This window comes from Corvus hawaiiensis, chromosome 10 (genome assembly GCF_020740725.1).
Source record: "Corvus hawaiiensis isolate bCorHaw1 chromosome 10, bCorHaw1.pri.cur, whole genome shotgun sequence".
Lineage (NCBI taxonomy): Eukaryota > Metazoa > Chordata > Aves > Passeriformes > Corvidae > Corvus > Corvus hawaiiensis.
Genome location: NC_063222.1, coordinates 10,327,465 through 10,347,325, shown reverse-complemented (window position 1 = coordinate 10,347,325; position 19,861 = coordinate 10,327,465). Strand labels below are relative to the sequence as shown.

General features: G+C 42.3%; 1 protein-coding gene across 1 annotated transcript in view; it reads left to right on the top strand.

The window, feature by feature from the left end:
* EPHA4 (EPH receptor A4) overlaps positions 1-19,861 on the top strand; it is a 104,594-nt gene that overhangs the window by 64,341 nt on the left and 20,392 nt on the right. Inside the window, exons 6-8 of the mRNA XM_048314392.1 lie at positions 12,877-13,001; positions 14,189-14,348; positions 15,387-15,498. Coding sequence (XP_048170349.1) covers positions 12,877-13,001; positions 14,189-14,348; positions 15,387-15,498 — 397 coding nt within the window. The remainder of the gene's footprint in view (positions 1-12,876; positions 13,002-14,188; positions 14,349-15,386; positions 15,499-19,861) is intronic.

The following is a 19,861-nucleotide window of genomic DNA, read 5'->3' as shown; positions in this document are numbered from 1 at the left end:
GGTTGGAAGGAAATAAAAAAGTGCTTTCTAAAGATCCTTAGTAAATAACCAGCTTCAGGGTTCAGCGAACAGCTTAGACAAGCTGCATGTCAGATAGAGCCAAGATGTAATTGCAGCATTTAAATAAAAGTTTGGTCACATTTTTTAAAAGATCTCGTGGTTTGTTATGGAAAATGGAGGTTAGTTACACATCCTTCTAGGGAAAGAAATGCTTAATTTCAGCATTGGGGAATGTTGATATATTTAAGTCGTATAAGTTTACTTCAAGGAGGCATAAAATTCTGGTCTCAGTGCTGCTGGTACAGATGGATAGTTACCAAACTGACGGAGATGGAGATGTGGTCCTGCAGCTTTTATTTGCTCTGGACTATTTGACTGTGTGCTCACTTTCCCCGGCAGCACACTGACATTTCCCATTCATGGAGCTTGACGATCGGTATGAGCACTTCCCTTAAACAATTGGCACAGAAATATTTTCATGTGGAAAGAGAATTTGCCCAAGAATGTTTGTGCCTACTAGATGTTAAGATGGGCTTCTAAATTCTCTAGTTGTTTTTGCAGATGACTAAATTAATTGGAAAGCAGCCAGAGAGGCAGCAGAGTCCAGTTGGTAGTTCAGCAATAATAAAAGGCTTCGGAGAACTTTATCAAAGGTTCCATTAACCCCCTGCTGGTGTCCTCAAACAGGATTTTTTGAGAGAGTAGAAACACAAAAGCTAGGCTTCACAACTACCCCTGTGTGTCCATTCACAGTTTTTAAATCCACACAGTTACTAATTAAAATGCCATGCAGAGTAGCACAAATAAACACAGCTAGTCCCTGAAGCCCAAAAGTTTCTGCATTGGCTCATAGTTTGGAGGGCAGGATGCTGAACTGACCCCAAAGGGTCGGTAATGCAGCCCACTCTGCTTCAGATATTCTGTCCTTGTGAAATGTATGTCAAGGCCATCCATATTCATGAAATCCCACTCCCAGAATGCCATCCCAAGGCAGCCCGTTATATTTTATTTATATGTTGCGTAGCATTGCTTTAAACCGTGAGGGCTAAATAGAGCTGTGGCATGCCTGCTGGTTCTCTATAATCATGTTTGCCAGATTCTGGTGGACATCAAAATGCTGAGCACACGAGTGAATACTGCTTCTTTCATTGAGAAATGTCACTTCAGATTTAGCCCCACGTGTGAACTGGTGCGCAGGGAGCGCTTTATTATCATGGCAGGGCTCCAGTGGGCTTCCCCTCCCAAACAAAGTGGGCAAATGCGTAGCCTCTCTCTGCATCCACTTGAAGGATTTCATGGCGTCTCCTTAGATTAAGGTAATCTGCCTTCATTACTAAATTCAAGAGCCAGAGCCCCGGAACTTCGAGTGCACTCTGAGACTGGATTCAGGGTCTCTGAAAGTTGTGGTTTGGAAACCGGTGATAACAAAAGTTGACCATGGTTTTGTATTTATTTTTTAAAATGCAGTCAAGAGAGATGTAGGAAGCTCAAGCATTTGTATTTTATTCCTGTGGTCATTTGTATTTCAAACCATCCCTTATGGAAAAATCCTACTGTTAATTTAAAAGGAAATGATAGCTTTTGTCTCAGCCTTCTGAACTGTTCCCGCAGAGTTTATTAGGACTTTTATCCATGCTATTGAATTCTATCACCTAGTCTTAAAAAGACGATTGACTGATTCTGATTTTTTTATTAAATTCTTCTACTGCTCCATAAAATATCTTTGGTTTTGTCTGTATTAAAATCCATTGAAAGTATCCATGGATTATTACAGACAGAAAAAACCCTTAAACTGTAATGTGCTTTGGATATAAATGTCTTTCATTTCCATAGATGACCGAAGGCTAAAAGGGAAGCACTGAAATTTTTAATTAGCTTTTTATTATTTTTAATTTTCTATGTTGCTGTTAAGTGGTCCTATCAAGAGATAATAGAACAAGACAGCTTTGACTAAGCAAAATAGGAAGGCATAGTGGGCTGGAAGAGGTGTCTCGTGTATGAATTGAGTTTTGTGTGCTGTCCCATTTATTTTAGCAAACAAATCAAGGCATGATCTGGAGACAACCCGCTACAAGGGCTCCCTGGGAAGATTGCGCTTGTCTCGGTAACAGACTGCGTTCTTTAAATCTGTCCTCTGAATCAGCCCCAATTTATCTTTCGAGCATAAAAGGGAATGCAGATGGAATAGCCGCAGCCTCCCATATAGTTTATCAGGATATTGTGCATGCACATAAATAAGGCAGAAAGTGACTGGAATATGTAAGTGGCTGAGCATTAAATCCCATGTTTTTCAAGCTCCCTGGGCACTCTGGGATGGGGCAGCCAAGGGGAGTCCTGAAGGAGCTGCAGGGATTTGTGGGCTCTCTGTGATACCTCAGACAGGAGGTGCAGACCCAGCGGTGCCTTTGCAAGAGCCTCTTGCTGTCACTGCTGCCTGTGCTGAAGGTTAAAGCTGCAATTATGGAAGGACTGGGAAAAACTGATGTGAAAAGGGTGGATTGGGCTCAAAGGGAGACTTCTCAGCACTGCTTGCACAAGTGGCATTTTGCTTTAACCAGAGTATCATCCTACCTGCTGCAATATGGGACTAGAAACGAAGGTCCAAACTCAGAATACAGACCAGTCTGTGTGACTGCTGAGTGAATTTGGGATTATTGTTTTCGTGGGCTTTTATTTGCCCAGACTGTAGCTCAGTACTTCTCCAGGACATAATACTGGTTGGTCTTTGTACAGCTTAAAAGCCTCATAACTTCATGAGGTTGAATTTTTTTTTTTTAAATTTTTATTTACTTAGTTTATTTATTTTTAGGATTGAAATTTTTCAGACTTTGTAATGGCACTTGCAATGCACAGGAAACCAATTATTCTTTGGAGTGTTTTATACTGAGGCAGTCACCTTTAATATTTAATTGCTGATTCCACTTGGGGTTTTTCCAGCTGACACAATTTTAAAACGAATAATGCACTGGTTTTCTGTATCCAGCATAAAACCAAAATAATGAAACCCCTTTATAAGTTTAATTATGTGCCACCTATGATGTAATTGGCTACTGACATCATGAAGTAAGATTTTAATTTTAAGGTTTATGCGTTTCAGGAAGCTTAGGGCTCTTCCCCAGTTTGTACCTCATCACTTTTTTTTTTTTTTTTTAAATGAATGGCAAACATAGGTAATTTTGCTTTTTGCAGCAACACTGTGCAGAGCTTTTTTTCTCTCATCGGGTCTATTAATGATTTTTAATTTCCTGAACAAATCTGCCCGTTGTGGGTGAAGGAAAGGGGGTTTAATTCAGTTCCAGTGAAAGAACCTGGTGGGAGAGCTCCAAGTGTGAGTTAAATGTGCTGCAGTCTGATCCTCTGTGGTACTTTCCAAAAGCACAGAGTATCTTTTTCCCCTGGAGAAGAGGAACTTTCATGGGGAGTATGGCAGAGTGTCTTGCAGCATCCTGGGAGAATGAGGATCTCCAAGTGCTGTCAGACCAGTGTCTTTCACAAAGTGCTACTAACATGAGCCCAGAAAACCCAAACCTTGATTCAATCTCAGGCATTCTCAACAGCAGAGATTGTATCATGTAAAATCCATCTAACCTTTGTACAGAAGGTACTTCACCGGAGTTCCAACTGAACACTCTGAATATCAACTATAATTAAAATTTGTAGCTCGTTCAGCTGAAATGTAAATGTGTAAATGCAAACCTTCTGCAACAGCCTCTCTGTGATGGAGCTGAAACTAAATATGGCTGGAGTTCCTTAACTTCGGTGACTTTGAAACAATTTATGCTCTCAAGTGTTAAGATGGGAATTGTGATTTTTATTGTTGAGTGAGTCCTGGGTTTGGATTCTGTTGGGTGCTGCAGGCTCAGGAGGACATGGCTGAGACCCAGCCTGCAGTTGCTGTTGGAGCTGTGGATCACAGTGGAAGTAAAATGTTCATAATTTTGTTACTTTTTCTTCCCCCAAGAATCTTGCCATTTCTGACTTTAGATGATTGATGTGAGAAACCCAAATGGCAAAGTCTAGTGCTATTACTGAAGCACTTCAGAAGCCAGGATGAGGCAATGTGGCCAAATCTATTTATTAAAATAGCGAATGCTGCTTTAGCAAAATGCGTCATACCATTAATTTATTTATTTTGTTTAGAAGATACTTCACTATTTCCAAGGCATCTAAGTGGCAAGTAGGGCAGAGGCTTCTGTTTGTCTGGATTTCAAAAAGGCTTTTAAGCAGCGCTTTTTACAAAATCTTAATGCTGAAAGTAAGTGACAAAGGACGTTATTTAGCACATATATATACATCATCTAGACATCCATGTTTCAAGTAAATAAAAAGTAACTGTGTGAGAACCAAGGAGAACAGCGTTAGGAGATGTGTTGCCTCGTGTGCCAAATCACACATTTGCCCCATAGTGGGTTAAGCTTTATGCCCTAACTGTTGGGATAACCACATGCTCAGGTCACTTGGTGGTAAGTATAAGAAAGGACCAGGGAGCAGAAATGAGGCTTTCTTTTGATAGATACAGACATGGGGCATCAGGTGAGAGCTGTCCTATGCCCTATGAGACAAAGGGTTGCTTTGTTAAAACAGCAAGGTCAATATTTTTTTGTTGTTTTACGGATTATTGAAGCACTGTTGTAAGAGGTTTGAAAGCTGGACACAACAAGTGGTTTGCAGGGCGCAGATACAGTAAGTTATTTCATTGGTTATGTACAATTTAAGAACAGCTCTTCCCTTCTTGTGTGTTGACTGATGACGCGTGTGCAAAAATGTCTTAACTGTTCCGGCTGTGGGCAGGAGGATGGCAAAATGAAGGAGGAGTAGCTGGATGGTTGTTTGACTTGAGGAAGGGCTTAGAGAATTGGATAGGGGTCTCATTTGAGGGCAGCTGGTGTTTCTTTAAGGGTAGCTTTGATTTCGTGGTGGAAGGGGCTGGGGGGGAATGGAGTTCATTTAGAAAAGGCAGCTCAGCAGATCCTCCTGTGCAGCAGTGCACAGGTGAAGGACAGGCTGTTTCTGGGGAGGCATTACCTCTGGTGGCTACTTCTGGCTTCCTGGGAGGAACAGCAGGGTGTGTGGGTGAGGCAGGGTAGTCCTGAGGGGATGATGCTAAGTGGGGCATTTTCCTCTACGCTACTTATTTTGAACTGTTGGGGAATGCTCCATTTCCAACATTATTATCTGCTTTAATAACTAGGGGTTATGGTCTCTAACTCCTTTTTCCACCTCCCCCAGAGCCACTGTCCTCGGGTGCTGTACATTGTGGCACAGCATCAGGGGTTTCTGATGGCCTGTGCTTGCTGGACCAGCATCTGGGAAGTAAGAGGAAGTACAGCCAGTGCTTCCCACAAGTGTTCCACCCAAATTCAGGTCCTGGGGTCCCACCTCTAAGTGTGACAGCTCTGGCCCACAGCAGTCTCTCTTTGTCTGGACTGCCTGGCCCATTTTTTTTTGCTTCTCTCAATCCAGTATATTGTAGTGGAGCATCAGTGTTGGCTTCTTTAGGCTACAAAATTTATTGTTGTTTATACTGGGTCAGATTCCAAGCTCAACTAGAGGGAAGAGTAACTGCAACGTGACCTGCTTTGTGACCAGCGGCTCCAAAACTGCTCAGGTCAGACAGCTGCTGACTAATTCCCCATCTTAACAAATTACTTATAGCTCTGGAGTTTCTAGAGTAACTCACAGCTCTGAGTGTGTTCACCCTTCCATGTTAATCATTCTAGCATTTAGAAACGTTTCGGTGCTGGGGTTTTTAAGTGGTTGTGATGTTCAGATAGATTTTTATAAATTGCCTTATGACTGAAAGGCTTGTTTTCCTGTTTGTTTTAAACTGGCATTCATACATACAGGAAATACACAGTATTCTGCCGTGTTTCTGTTGGCAACTATTAAGTTATCCGTGTCAGAACATGCCAACAGGATTTCTTAGCAAGCTAGCAGAAAGAAAACAAGCAGTTTTCAGATGAAACAGACCCCATGCTTGAGTTGTAATACAAATCTCTTGCTAAATGCTATGTAGATTCTATAATCTTTTGGTTTAAGGCAATCTTTGGGATTGTATCTTGCAGATTCAAATCTTTGGAGTAATTCCAGACCTGCATTGCATGAGCTGACATCATTATTTGGCCTTCAAAATTGGAGGGCCCTGTACTTGAAAATAATGTATTGCTGTCAAGAGCTGGCCCTCTTTAATCACTAGAACGAGCCCTCTCCTGGGCATGCAAAATCTTCTTCATTCTCCCTTCATTTCTGATGTAAACCACAGGGAACTGTGGTCATCTCAGTTCCTTTAATAGTTTTGATCTAAATTAGAGCAGTTCTGGTATGCTGAAGTAGTCTGTGCTAAAAGTGACACAGATGTGCAGCCCAGAAAACACACAGGCTCTTTGTGGATCCTCAGCAGCCACTGCAAGTCACCAAGAAATGAAGCTGGATTGAGGTGGTAAAAATACAGCACTCTAATAATCCTCAATTTACTACTATTTGTTGCTGCTAAGAGCCTGGGTTTTCCTTCAAGCTTTTGATTTGATGCAAGTCAGAGCCAGCTTTTGTGGTTTGGCAAGATTTGCAGCACAGGTTCTTTTGGGAGAGGCAAGAAATGAAAAGTTTAAAACAGAGGAAATGTTTAAAACATAATAATACTGTGTTAACAGTCTTTAAAATCTCATTTTCTAGCCCCTTTCTTTATGAACACATCATTACAAGCGTAACTGATGTGAGCTGGTCCCTAGGTTTGAGAGCCTGTCACTTGTTTTTCTCAGAGAACTTTGTGACTGAGTTGCAGAGCCTGGAAAGTAAGGGAAGATCCCTTGTGCCTGTCAGTTTGGGATGAAGGTGTCCTGCAAGAATACCCTGTGGCCAAGCTGGTGCTTTCCCTGAGCAGTGTAATTTCTAGCAAGAAGGAGGGAAAGTTCAGTTCAGCAGCATTAGGGCTGGTTAAAGGGATTGGGAAGAAAGGGGCCAAGCTCAGCTGTCATGCCGCTTCTCACTGCGCCGGCCAGGATTTTCACATGTGGGTGGATAACCTTGGGCGCTTTACTCCAGAGGCGGAGATTTAAAGTCTTTGCTTTAAACGCTAAAAGCTTGAAAATGCTGGCCTGAATCTTGGCGTGTCTCACTCTCCAGGCTGGGAGGTGTTCCTTGCCAGTCGTCATTCCTGGGGGAAGGAGAGGCAGACGGTGGGAAGACAGAGGACTCGGGAATGTCTTGGGAAGCTTCCAATGGCTTGGTTGAGCAATCAGGCCTCTAGCTCCTTGTCCAAGTCTTAACCTGGTCCAATCATCACTAGTATAAATGTTTGCTCCACTTTTACAGAGGGAATAATGAAAAAAGCCCCAAATATGCATGTGGTTAATTTTTAAAGTGCACAGGCAGCCCACAGACTCTGGCAGGTCCCTCGGAGAAAGGCGTAGCTGTCATGCTGACAGTGAGGAATGGGAATGCCAGACTCCAGCTTGGCTCTTCAGATGTGCACAGACATCTAATCTGTGAGAGCACATCACCTCACATGTGTGCAGGAGCCTTTCCTGTGCTTATCCTGATGGACATACGTGGCTTGTACATATGCTTTCCATATGTTTGGAACTGTGGTCATGCTTAAATGTTTTCTGGTCCTAGTGAGGCCACATCTGGAGTGCTGTGTCCAGTTTTGGGCTCCTCGGTGCAAGAAAGACTAGGAGCTACTGGAGAGAGTCCAGTGGATGCCACAAAGAGGATGATGGGTCTGGAGCATCTCCCTTATGAGGAGAGACTGCAGGAGCTGGGCCTAGTTAGTCTGGAGAAGACTGAGGAGATCTCATTAATGCAACAATGAGGTCTCAAAGGGGTGCCTGGAGGATGGTGCCAGACTCTTTTCAGTGGTGCCCAGTGATGGGACAAGGAGCAATGACTATAAACTAAAACATAAGAATTTCCTCAACATGAGGAAGAACAGCACTGGAACAGCTGCCCAGGGAGGTCATGGAGTCTCCCCTTCTGGAGACATTCCAAACCCATTTGGATGCATTTCTATGTAACCTGCCCAGGTGACCCTGTCTTGGCGGGGGGATTGGACTAGATGATCTCCAGAGGTCCTTTCCAACCCTAACATTCTGTGATTCTGTGAGAGAGAACTGCCTTCTTTTTAATTTATCCTGGTACATGTAACTAAAGAGGGCTGGACATTTCTCTCTTCCCTCAATTTGAAGTCAGTGTGACAGCTAGTTAATTAAGATGCCCTCTTACATGAATAAAATTATCAGAATCTGACCCAGAGCATTGCCTTTAGAAATTATTAAAACCATATTTGATTCTTTGTGCTGTATATCCTTTTCCTGCTGCGAGATTATTTACTAATATAATTTACAAAATCTTGCATAAACCCCCACAGTGTTACAAGGTAAATGGTCAAAGAGAAAACCTGAAATGTGCCAGGTTCCCTTCTGTATGTTGTGTCCTAATCAAAAGAAGATCTTTTAATGGAAGATCTTTTAATGTCTTGTTTTGATTTCTAAGAGGACTTTTCTTCAGTGTTAGATTCTCAGAAGTCTTATCTTTTTTTTTTTTTTTTTTTAAGTAATTAATAATGGAGCAGGCTTTTAGTATCTACCCTGGAAGGTAAAAACCCTTAATCACAGTAACATCATTAGTGCTTTCAAGCATTTAATTTTGATGCTTGACAAAGTGCATAGCCATTGATAAGAACAAATAAGTGTTGTGTGCAATTGAGGGAATAAAGAAAAGCATGAAAACCCCTAAGCTTCAAGTAATTAAATTTAAATATGTTATTTGAATTTAGCTGAGATAATGTACAAACTGTGGGTATATTTTTCAGTCAGTGAAAGACCCCTTGAGTAAACATGATCCATTTAAATTCAAATCATGGGGAGTGGAAAGTAAACCCTGCTGTGGGTAAGAAGGCATCTTCAATAAAACACTGGGCATTGTGTATCTTTGATATCTGAGTACTCATGTGCTGTACTTTTATAAAGGGCTGTTTTCACTCATGGATGCCTACATGCCAGAGACTTTATTGCATCTATTTATTTCCTGGTTTTTTCCTCTTTCCTTTCCCCCCCCACCCCTCCTAATTTGAACCAGTAATGAAAAACTGACACTCTGCCTCTGCCATCCTTTAAAGTGCCTCAAAACTGCTACAATTCAGCACTTGCTAGCCTTGGGATATGGTTTTATGGCATTTGGGTGAAGTTTTTGTAGTACATCTGTGCTCTTTCTCTCTCTGTAGGCCGCAAGCTCAGAACTGAGGTAATAAAACTACTAGTAGGTGTTTAATGGCAGGTTATTGAGGAAGTAGATGAAAGAAAATTGCAACATTCACATCAGTAGGGAGTGGGGTTTTTAAGGGAGAGGAACTGCTGAGCTTTGAACTCAGGAAAGTTACACTTGGTGCTTTTGTTCAAGGGGGGGACCCCTTTTTAGGCACCAAAATAGCTCATTCTGTGAAATGAGCTGTTCTGGTAGAATTGGTGCTTGGTATGTGCAGTCTGTGCACGTGTGGCAGAAAGGTCGCTGTTGTAAGCAGTGATGATTGAGAAACAAGTCATTGTTTCCTGCTCCTTTCCAAGCATAAGGGAGCAGGGTGGAGGAAAGTGCAAAAAGTGAAAGAAAAAGTTATCTCCCACTCCTTTCCATGAATTTTGTGGGATCTTACAGTGAACATCTTAATTGTGTACATTACTCTTTTTTGGTCAAGCTGTCCTCAATGTGTTTTAGGTAGGAATGTGTGTATCTAATGATCAGTTAGCCCACGCACATAGAAGAGAATATTTTGTCTTTTATTCTGCTTGTGATGAAAGCGTCATTTTACAACCTTACATGTTTATCTTCACATCATCCCTAAGAGGCAATTTAAAGGCAAAAGGCAGAAGAACAAAGAATGTAAATATTTTGCACAAGCTTACTCAGAAGGCTGTGTCTGCTGCCTGGAGTGCCGTGTTGAGCTGGCAGTGCTGATGTCCTCTTTGTCCTGGACAATATTGACCAGACTCTTACACCCTTTGGTAATACATGTGCAGGGAGAAACTGTTGTTCTTCCAGGAGTCCAGTCTTTCAGGTCAGATGGTGGATCCTGAAAAACAAGTAAAAAAAAAAAAAACCTTATTTATAGGGCTACTTGCAGAAATAAAAGGGAATTGTTAACTGAGGATCGTATCCGTGCAGTGGGATAACCGTAGTACTCCCTGTGGGTACTGGGTCCAGTTCCTCAAGGTCCTCAGAGTTTCAGCTCACTACCCTATTGCACAGACCATTGTAGGTCTGTGCTGCCGAGATGTCGCTCCTGAAGAGCCTCTTGCAGTTCTGGTACTCGGTCCTGTAGTTGGACTTTGGCATTCTTAGGATTTCTGTATAGCATATAGAGAGGCAGGTTGTGCAGTCAAAACAAAGAAACAAATGGTTTATCTCCAGAATCTAGGATAAAGGAAGATACTAAAAGTTAAGGGAATGAATTTGCTTATAAAGGGCAGGAAGGAAAAAATAGGGCTATTCTTAAAATTGTAAGGAGTAACGAAGGGGTTGATGTACAAGTGCTTTTTGTGTCCTGGAGGGCAGGAGCGTGTTGCTTATTCCAGTATGGTGTAGTGCCTAAGATCAGCTGTCCATTTTTGGGAGATGGGAAAAAGCACTTGTTAAGCTATATTAAGCTAAGAGTCTCTCACAAGAAGGCTTAGTTAATATAAATTCTTCTGCTGCAAATAGCCATTTTACAACAGAGAAGAAATGCGTTTTCATACAGCACTTACCAGCCCAATATTGAAGGACTCACTAAATTCCCATATAGATGTCTGCCGAAATGAAATGGGAAACCAAGGAGGTTAAAGAGAGGATAGAGGGAAAAAAGTGAACTTTCTCTCTACAATTCTTGAGGTCAGACCAGCATAAATGACAGATTCTCAGTAAAAAGAATTGCTTGTCTGCCCTGCATGAGGCAGCAAACTCATTAACTAAGCAGATTTCTCTCCGCTTGGTTTATCAGTAATGATGTGTGCACGTGTGTTTCAGGGTAACAAATCTGATTTCTAATTTATTAGCTGAGCAGTATTCTTATTGCAGAGGGGAATTAAAAAAAGGTTTGACTCTCTGTTGAGGAAGTGTGAGGTTATTAAATAGGTTTGCAGTTGTGCCACAGATATAATTTGATGGAGCACACCTGAATCCTCCCTGTTGGCTGTGTTTATAGTCTCCTCTGTCATTCAGTATTTGCCGTTGCCTGTGAGAGACAGACAAGGAAGAAAGAGATAAAGGTTCTGGAGGCATTTCTAACAGAGATGCCAAACTGTCAAATAGTAAATCGGGAAGCAGCTCCCTGATGGTTTCACATCAAGAGGAGACACCCTTTTGTGACTGCGGTGTCTACCAGTTATTTTCACTTCCATCAGAACTGTCTGATATGGTCAAGTAGGTTGAGGCTTTCAACATTCAATTTTCCTTTCATTTATAGTGACTGTTTTATTTATTTGTCTTTCTTGGTAGTTTTCAAAGATACTTGTTTCAAGGATACTTTTAACTTTATAACATTTTCATGGAGCTTCATCCCAAAGTTAAAGGTAGAAAAAAGAAACAAAAAAAAAAAAAGAAGGGGGAATGGGGAAAAAAGAGCAGCTACAGTGTCAGGGGACAAAAGAAGAAATATATTCAATTTAGGAAGACCTCTAATCTCTGGTTATACAGGACAGCTTTGTTAGATAAGATTAAAATTTTCATGAATGTCCCTTTTTATCCCTGGAGACTCCGCCATTTTTACCAGCTATTGTCAGCATCAAAAGAGCTTGATAACAGCTGGCTAGAGACGTGACCACACAGCAACGCAACAGCAAGAAAGGGGCAGCCGGGTTCATAAATCTTCAGAAAACCCGTTCCCCAGCGCAGCCATGAATCTGCTGCTATCACAGGCAAAGGGAGAGGGCATTGTCCTCCAGCCAGTCAGAAACCTGAACTTCAGCATTAGCAGGGGCTCTTCAGACAGTGTACGGTGTACAAAGAGATGTTTTCCATTATCTCCTTCATTGCAGCCCTTATTACTGACACAGATACAGTTTAAAGGGTCTTGGAGTTTAGCTTGTTGCTAGGTAGAGTTTTTCCAAAAATGCTGCAGCCCTTTCCCTTGGTGGTGCAATCCTGCTTTTTCTATTCATGGCATCAATGCAGCGCCACATGGGACCGGGTCAGGCGATGCCATTTCGGCACACAATGGACCAGTCTCTGGTATCTTTTGGCTGGGAAGGAGCTACCAAAGCCAGAATCTGACCCTTGGCCATTTTCCAGGGACTGCTCACAGATTTGGGTGTAAGCAGGGCAAGTTATGAGGCACAAATTGGCTCAGACTCCTGAAATACAAGTTTCCTGGTTTTAATGGAAGGGCCCAAATTCATACATATTCAGCTTTACTCTGGCCTTACTTAATTCAATGGCAATATTTTCTCAGCTTTAGAGAAACCAGATTGGAACCTCAGGAACTTCACAGTTCCTGTAAAGTAAATACCTAATGAAATAACATCAGTTAATTTTAGGAGATGGAAGAAGAGGACCAAAATGACAGAGAACAAAAATAAGAGGTCCTTTGAGTACCTTGATCTCTTATGAAGGTTTTTACCTGGGCATCATGAACATTGCAGTGTTTAGACAATTGTGTTGTTACTTCAAAACCCACCTATCTAGTATTGTCCAGGATCCAAACCCAATCTTTCTTAGAGATGATTAAATGTAATTTTGTTAGAGAAAACAGGAAATATACTTCATGCTTCTAATTTCCCCTTGCCCCCACCCCCCCAAGAAAAACGCAGTTTCTGAAAGTGCTTATGTTGTGAAAGTTAAAATTAAAAATACATTTTCCTCATTAAAACTAAATTATCACTTAAAATGTTTTTTTTTTTCTTCTGGCAGCTCCGTCCCCGATTGCATTGATCCAGGCTAAGGAGATAACAAGGCACAGCGTTGCCTTGGCTTGGCTGGAACCTGACAGGCCAAACGGAGTCATCCTGGAGTACGAAGTCAAATACTATGAAAAGGTACTGCTCAAAAAGGGGCAAGCAAGGAGTTCCCTTTGGGTTTGGGCAGAGCTTTTTTACTTCATTCCACTGCGGTTTGTTTCCAGATAGGATTCCATCATTTGAAACCAAATAGATTCAGTTTAATAAAATCCAGTTAAGGATTTCATGTACTTGAATGGTTGCTTGGAAGAGTAAGACTCATAGACTCTTCCAGCTGTATGGTATGAGTTTATTTTGTTATTTCTTTCCTACCTAGAAACTGAGCTTTTATAGCAATCACATTTATAATGAGAGTCAAAAATGTTGGGCAGAAGTGAAACATTAGCTTTACTTCATAGACAGAAGTATAATAATGAAGTATATAACAGAGTCATAATAATAAGATCTGTTTGCTGACAGCTTCTGCTTAGAGTGATAGTGTGGACTGGCTGGCTTTTAACAGAGAATAAGGAAAGAAAATTAGATTCTTCATACTTTCCAAGTTAGAGAGAGATGTTATTCCTTCAAATAACTTCTCGAGTAGGGAATTATGAAAAGAGCTATTTTCTTTGAAGGCTCTCTGCTAAAATGAACAATTACCTGCTCTTGCTTGTGTGCACTGTCTCTCACATTCACACTCATACTTCTAATTTTTTTAATAAAGAAAATCACTTACTTGGTTTCCACATACAGAAAAAGGTGTCTGATCTGCAGGGAAGCTAGATTGTTACATTTTCTGATAAAGTTTTCAGCCAAAAATAGATCAATTTTTAATAATGGACTTTTTGGAAGATATTTTCTAAGTTTTTTCTTTTTTAAAATATTGTTATCATTTTTTAAATATGGTTTCTGGCTGGTAGGAAGAAAAAGAAAGTGCCAGCATGTGTGAGTAAAATGTGCTGTTCATCAATAGGATCCTATTTGAATGCTTGGCTGTTTTCCAGAGGTTTTCATTGTGTGATTTCTTAAATAATCAGTGATATATGAGCATCATACCTACTGCCTCATCCTCCCTTTTTGGCTTGCTCAGAGCCCCCTGCAGCACACAGTGCTAGGGGGATTGAGCAAGGCCAGCAGCAGGAGCCCTCAGGATGTATTTTGAGAATTCCTTCACTGTTAACTCATCCTCTTTCATCACAACAGTTTTGGCAAGGCAGTGGGGGTTCCAGGTTCACTGTGCAGGGAGGCATTTTCACTCCATCACCGCTGTGTTCTCCTGTTGTCAGGACCAGAACGAACGCAGCTACCGAATCGTGAAAACGGCCTCCAGGAACACTGACATCAAAGGCCTCAACCCCCTGACCTCGTACGTGTTCCACGTGCGGGCCCGGACAGCAGCAGGGTATGGAGACTTCAGTGGGCCCTTCGAGTTCACAACTAACACAGGTAAGGACAGTCCCACTGAATTCTTCTGCTTCTCCTCGAGCAGAGGGTGCAGATGTAACGGGGCTGTGTGCTGGGACTTTCCCGTTGGATGCTTGGACTGGGGTGTGTCTGCTCTGAGAAAATGTTCCTCCATGGCCGTGAAGCTGGCATGAGACATCTGTTTGGATGTGCTGCATTCTAGATTCTAGCAATGACAGTACTTCACTGTGGCATAAGGAAACATGCACCCCATAAATACTTGGAAGCCATTGATGCTTGAGAGATTTTATGTCCTGTAAATGTAGGCGTTTGCACGTTTCTGGAATATATTTTAAGAAGAATAGAACCCTGTTACTCCTCTTTACAAGCTGTTGACACAGATCAGTTAGGTGTCCTACATCAGCTCCCATATTTGCACTTTTTCTTAGACAGTCATATAAAGACAAGAATGCTCAAACTACGTTGTCAGTAGGGCTTTTCACTTGGCTCAAGGAAACATGCAAATTCAGCCCCCAAAATGTTTGCTTTTCAGTGGCAGAAAGCACTGTGACCAAGCCTATTTTATTCTGGACATACAGGTCTCCTTAAATCAAGTTAAGGTCATGCCAGTTAGTGGCAATATCATTCAGGATGTTAACAACTGAAAACAATCCATCAGGAGGGGGGTAGACATTTTAAAATAACTTACTCTTCTATTGTCAGTTGGGGAGTGATCATCTAGCCCCACTGAGAGAAAAAGGAGAAGGAAAGAAGTGTGGAAAGCAATTAGAAAGGAAAAAAAAATTAGCCATTATACCCTCTGAGCAGCACTGGAGGGGAGAAGGAGAGGGAGTCCTTGTTCCTGATGAACTGAAGTTTCCCAAATCATTATCAAACATCATGTCTTCAGCTCATTAGCACCCTGTTGGAAAATTGTGTCAAATGACGATATAATAAAGGCCTGAAAGTAGATTTGAGTGCTACTCTAAACTGCCTTCACAAGCCAGAAAGCTGACTGAGTGCTACCTAGGTTGATTTTTTGAGGTTGTCTGACACTAATGTTCCCTTTTCTGTTTTCAGTTCCTTCCCCCATCATTGGCGATGGTACCAATCCCACAGTGCTTCTTGTTTCAGTGGCTGGCAGTGTTGTTCTTGTGGTCATTCTCATTGCAGCCTTTGTCATCAGCAGGAGGTAAGAACTTAAGCTTCTCTCTCCCTCTCTCTCTTTCATCAGAGAGCTTTTTGTCTCCTCCAAACAAAGCTAAATTCTTTGATTAGCATCATAAACAGTACATTTGCATTACAAGCCTTCTCCCATGTAGCTTTGATCTTCTCGACATTAGTACCAAGCAGCATGTGATGTAATGGCAATAGTTCCAGCTCTATTTGCCCTTCAAATGCAAAGCTGATTCCAATAACTGGCATTGAGAAGCAAGCCAGCTAGAGATTTGTGGTTAGTGTAATTTAAGTTAAGTTTGATGGGTATGGGTACAGTAGATTTTCTTGGACTGACTCCTGATAGGGAATAAACAATGGCGCTTTTGTGAACTAAGCCATCAGACTGCTATGCTGGTGATTTTTGTGTTAGTCTATGAGTCTGCACTAGTGTTTCAGGTTAGTCCTTCCTGTGTGAGAGGATGTGACTGTAAAATGGAAGCCACAGTCATTCAGCATCAGATGCAGTAACACAGCAGAACTGGATCGATGGTTATTTCATCGACGTAGCACCACAATCTTCTACCAAGTGCTTGTTCATTTTCCCAAATTCAGCCCAAGCATCAGGAACAATCCTGTGAGTGGGAGGACAGTGTAGCAGAAACACAGTGTGAGTGTTTCTGTCTTCATATTTGTGTTCAATCTCATTTAAAAAAACCAGCATGATCTTGCCTCAGTGTAACTTTGAGATAAAACTGGTTTTATCATTACTGCGTCTGAAGCCTGGGATCTGAGGGGTGCACATTTTGTCAGTCTCTATTGGTCGGTTTAATGGCATCAGCTGTAAATGTGCTCAAACTCCTCTTCATTTGCTCTTTAAATTGTCCTAGAGAGCAGTTAAGTGCCTATGATTGTAGTATCTGGAAAGTAGACATGCATTGTGATCGCTCTGTGTGGGTGTCCAACTCAAAGCCTCCATGCTGGCAAGAGGAAAGAAGAGCAGAACATATGAAAATGTGGTGTGGAGAGACAGGTTTATTAAAAGCCATTGCAACAGAAAATAGCATCACTGAGCTTGATGACTTAATCTCCTCTCCACTTTTATTGATCACTTTATTATTTAAGGTAGGATTGATAGCAGGATACATTGGATTTCTAATTATGAGCCGCCACATTGGAGAATTGAGCCTGTTGAGCTGCTTTGAGATGATTCCTTCCCTTCCTCCCCCTATAAAAAAATGCCTCTTCCCAAGGCTGATAAACACTGCTTGGTGATTGGCCCTCAATGGATCACTCTTTAGAAAATGAACTGTCAACCCCTTGCCCTCATATTGATTCTCTTTAGGATCGGCCATAAAGCTGTCAGAGGAGAGGCTGCCTGGAGCCAGGTACTGACAGACCTGCTGGGCTCAGACAGGTCTGCCCAGGGCTGTCTGCTCACTTATCTCTGCCCAGAGTGTGCAGTTGCACAAAGGCACCACAGAGCAGGTGGGCTGCAGGGACAAAAGCCCAGTCCAGGCACTGGTGGCAATGGAGATAAAAGCATCCCGGTGGCTGTGGGCTCAGGGATGTCCTGTGGCTCCTCACTGGTATCTCTCAGAGAGGCCATGGAAGGGGAAAGACGGAGCAAGATGAATGAAATACTAGGACAGTGAAACTGCTCTGTGCGTACTAATGCACGGTGCCTTGCTAATTAATAGCCCTCAATACACAGCTCTCCAGTAGCTGGAAGTAGCTCTCAATAAACAGAATCTACTTTAATATTCACTCTTACTCCAATGATTTTAACCACTATCACAATGTCATTTAGAGGTGTGGACTTTGGGGATATTTCACAATCTTCCTAAGCCTGCAGAAGTTAATAGCAAAATAATTATACTTTGTTCCAAAATTACTTCAGATGAGAAAAAGCTTTTCTGTCCATACAAGTCCCCATGAGAAGGTTTTGTAATCTAGCCATGACCTAAAAGTCGTATTCGTACAATCAAACCTGTGCTTTGGCCTGCAGACATGGCCTCTCTGCATCCACGAGCCAAATGTGGGAACTGGGCATATGCTGTGGATGCCCACTTTTGAACACGGGGTTATTACTGGTAATTTAGCATCATGCTTTTTTCAAGACATTGTTCAAATCCCAAAATTCATCTTTACAGCAGAATTAGTCAAAGGACTTTGCCTTCAGGCAGCTCAAGCTGTTTGGTTCTGTCCTTCAACAGGAGAACCAATCTGCCTAATGTTCATTTAAATTTCCCCAGGTTTGGATGGGCAGGACATGGCGTGGGTGTTTCTAAACCCTGCTCTGCAGGAATGCTGAGGGAAATTGCAGCATCTCTAAATGAGTTGTAAAGGATTCGGGGAAGTGTAAAACAGAGAGAGACACCTTCTAAAAGGGCTTGCATGGAGTTACATGGTCTGACCGAATCCTCTGGTCGTCTGAAAGTTTCTCTCAGAAATTCTTCCAGCTGATAGATTGATTTATCTTTGCTCTGCCGACACATTTGCCCACCTTTTGCCAGTGGTGTGGGAGCAGGTGCTCTGCCAGCCTGGTGCCTGAGCCCCCCCAGCCCCTCTTTCGTGTGGGAAGGAGGAGGTGGGAGCAGGGGCATGGTAACCAGGTCCTGCTGTTTCACCTCAGTGCCTGCTAATTCCCCTGCTGTTAACTCCTCTTCATCACCAGCCCCACCTGTAGCTCTGCCTGTCTCTGACCCCTGCAGTTCTGAAAGCTTCTGTGTTCTTTTCCTGAATGCTGGCTACTTAATCACCACTGCTAAAATCCCTGTAATTAGGGTATTCAGATCTGTGACAAAGGCTCCCTTCTGCCACTCAGGTGAGCTGCCCCAGAGGCAGCCCCAGCCCGTGTTCCTGGGGCTCCTGGGCTGCTCTCCAGGACAATGGCACACAGCAGTGTCCTGCCCAAAGCCAGGCAGAAGAGGTCAACAGGTAACACGTGGAGAAGTGGAAGTAGGTAGTTAGTTTGGAAGGTATTATTTAAACTTAATAAGCTACAATTATATTGCTTGAACAGTAATCCCTTTGTTTCCCTTTGTTTTTTGCAAGTCTTTGAGTTTTAGTGGGGGAAGGTTATTTTTTAATCTGTTGTTAGGGTGCTTGTACTTTTTAAAAATAAGATAAAGAGGATTTTTTTCATACTTAAAATGCTTTCATGCAAAGTCTGTTTGCATTTTGTATTTCCCATCTGTGCCTGAACATTAATAAAATGGATTTGAAGGGTCCTGATTAAAATGCAGAATCTTTTTTTTTCCTTTTTTTCTTTCCTCTGAGAGAGTTGTATAATACCTGAAACCATCTCTGCAGTCCCCTTAGCTGAGCTGGTCCTGTGTGGCATTGGGTGAGATTTGTGCTGCCCCTTCCTTCTTACTCAGTTCAGTAGCTGGGAGCAGAACATCATCCCATTATTTCACTCAGCTCTATTATACCAGTGCTGTAAGTTCTGGGGCAAGTGAATTGTTTAAATGGATGTTTGGATCCAGTGTGGGTTTTAGTAATGCTCTTCTTGTGAGTGGAGCCATTTGTGTTTAAGTTATTTGAGTCAAGAAAAGAAGCTCCCAGCGGTTTATGGTTGGCTGTGTACCTGCTTTTTCTGTCTGAGCACAAGCCGTGTCGATGTTGGGAACTGTGACACTTGGTTCAAAGATCAGGTTGTCTTCACTTGTCAAACAGGATTTTTTTCCTTCTGTTTCATGGTTAATTTATATTTTTTTATTATTGGCGTAGTGTGTTGTATGACCCAGCACTAGGACTGCAAAGGCTGGGAGATGGCCTCCCAGCTGACAGCAGTGGGAAGCTGCCATTCCACAGGGCAGGTGCAGAGTGGGAAGTGAGATGCTTTTTGATAAGGGGCAGAGGGGTTTTGCTGACAGGAGAGGTATGGTAAGACTCAGAGATTTGCTGCAAGTGAGGCTCTCAGTTATATCTTTTCTTCCTGTTTTCTGTGAGTTTTTTGACCCCTTTTAACTCACATCTTACAGGTTTTTGTTGCACCTGCTCCCATTTTCCTCTTCTCCTATTCACCATTTTCAGCCTATTAATTAACCCAGTCTCACTCTACTGGCCCTGGCAGACCTGTTTGTTCCTTGCCCCACTCCAGGCAGTGGCTACACGTTGCTGGCAGTGCCAGTCTTGCCTCTTGTTCTCTAGGCTTGTTTTCTTCTTCTGCCTTCCCTCTTCTCTCCACCCCAGCCTCTTTCCAGTCAGCTCGCCTGGGTCTGACTGGGTAACTTGGATTTCCTGGGAAAACTGAGAGTAAGCCCTTCTCTTCAGCAGTGTCTGTTGCTGTGCTTGGTTCTGAGCATTCAAGGATGGATGGGTGAAAGCCCAAATCATTTCCCTGTGTCTCTGTAGCACTTGATGCTGGGCAACTTCAAATCTCTACACATTTG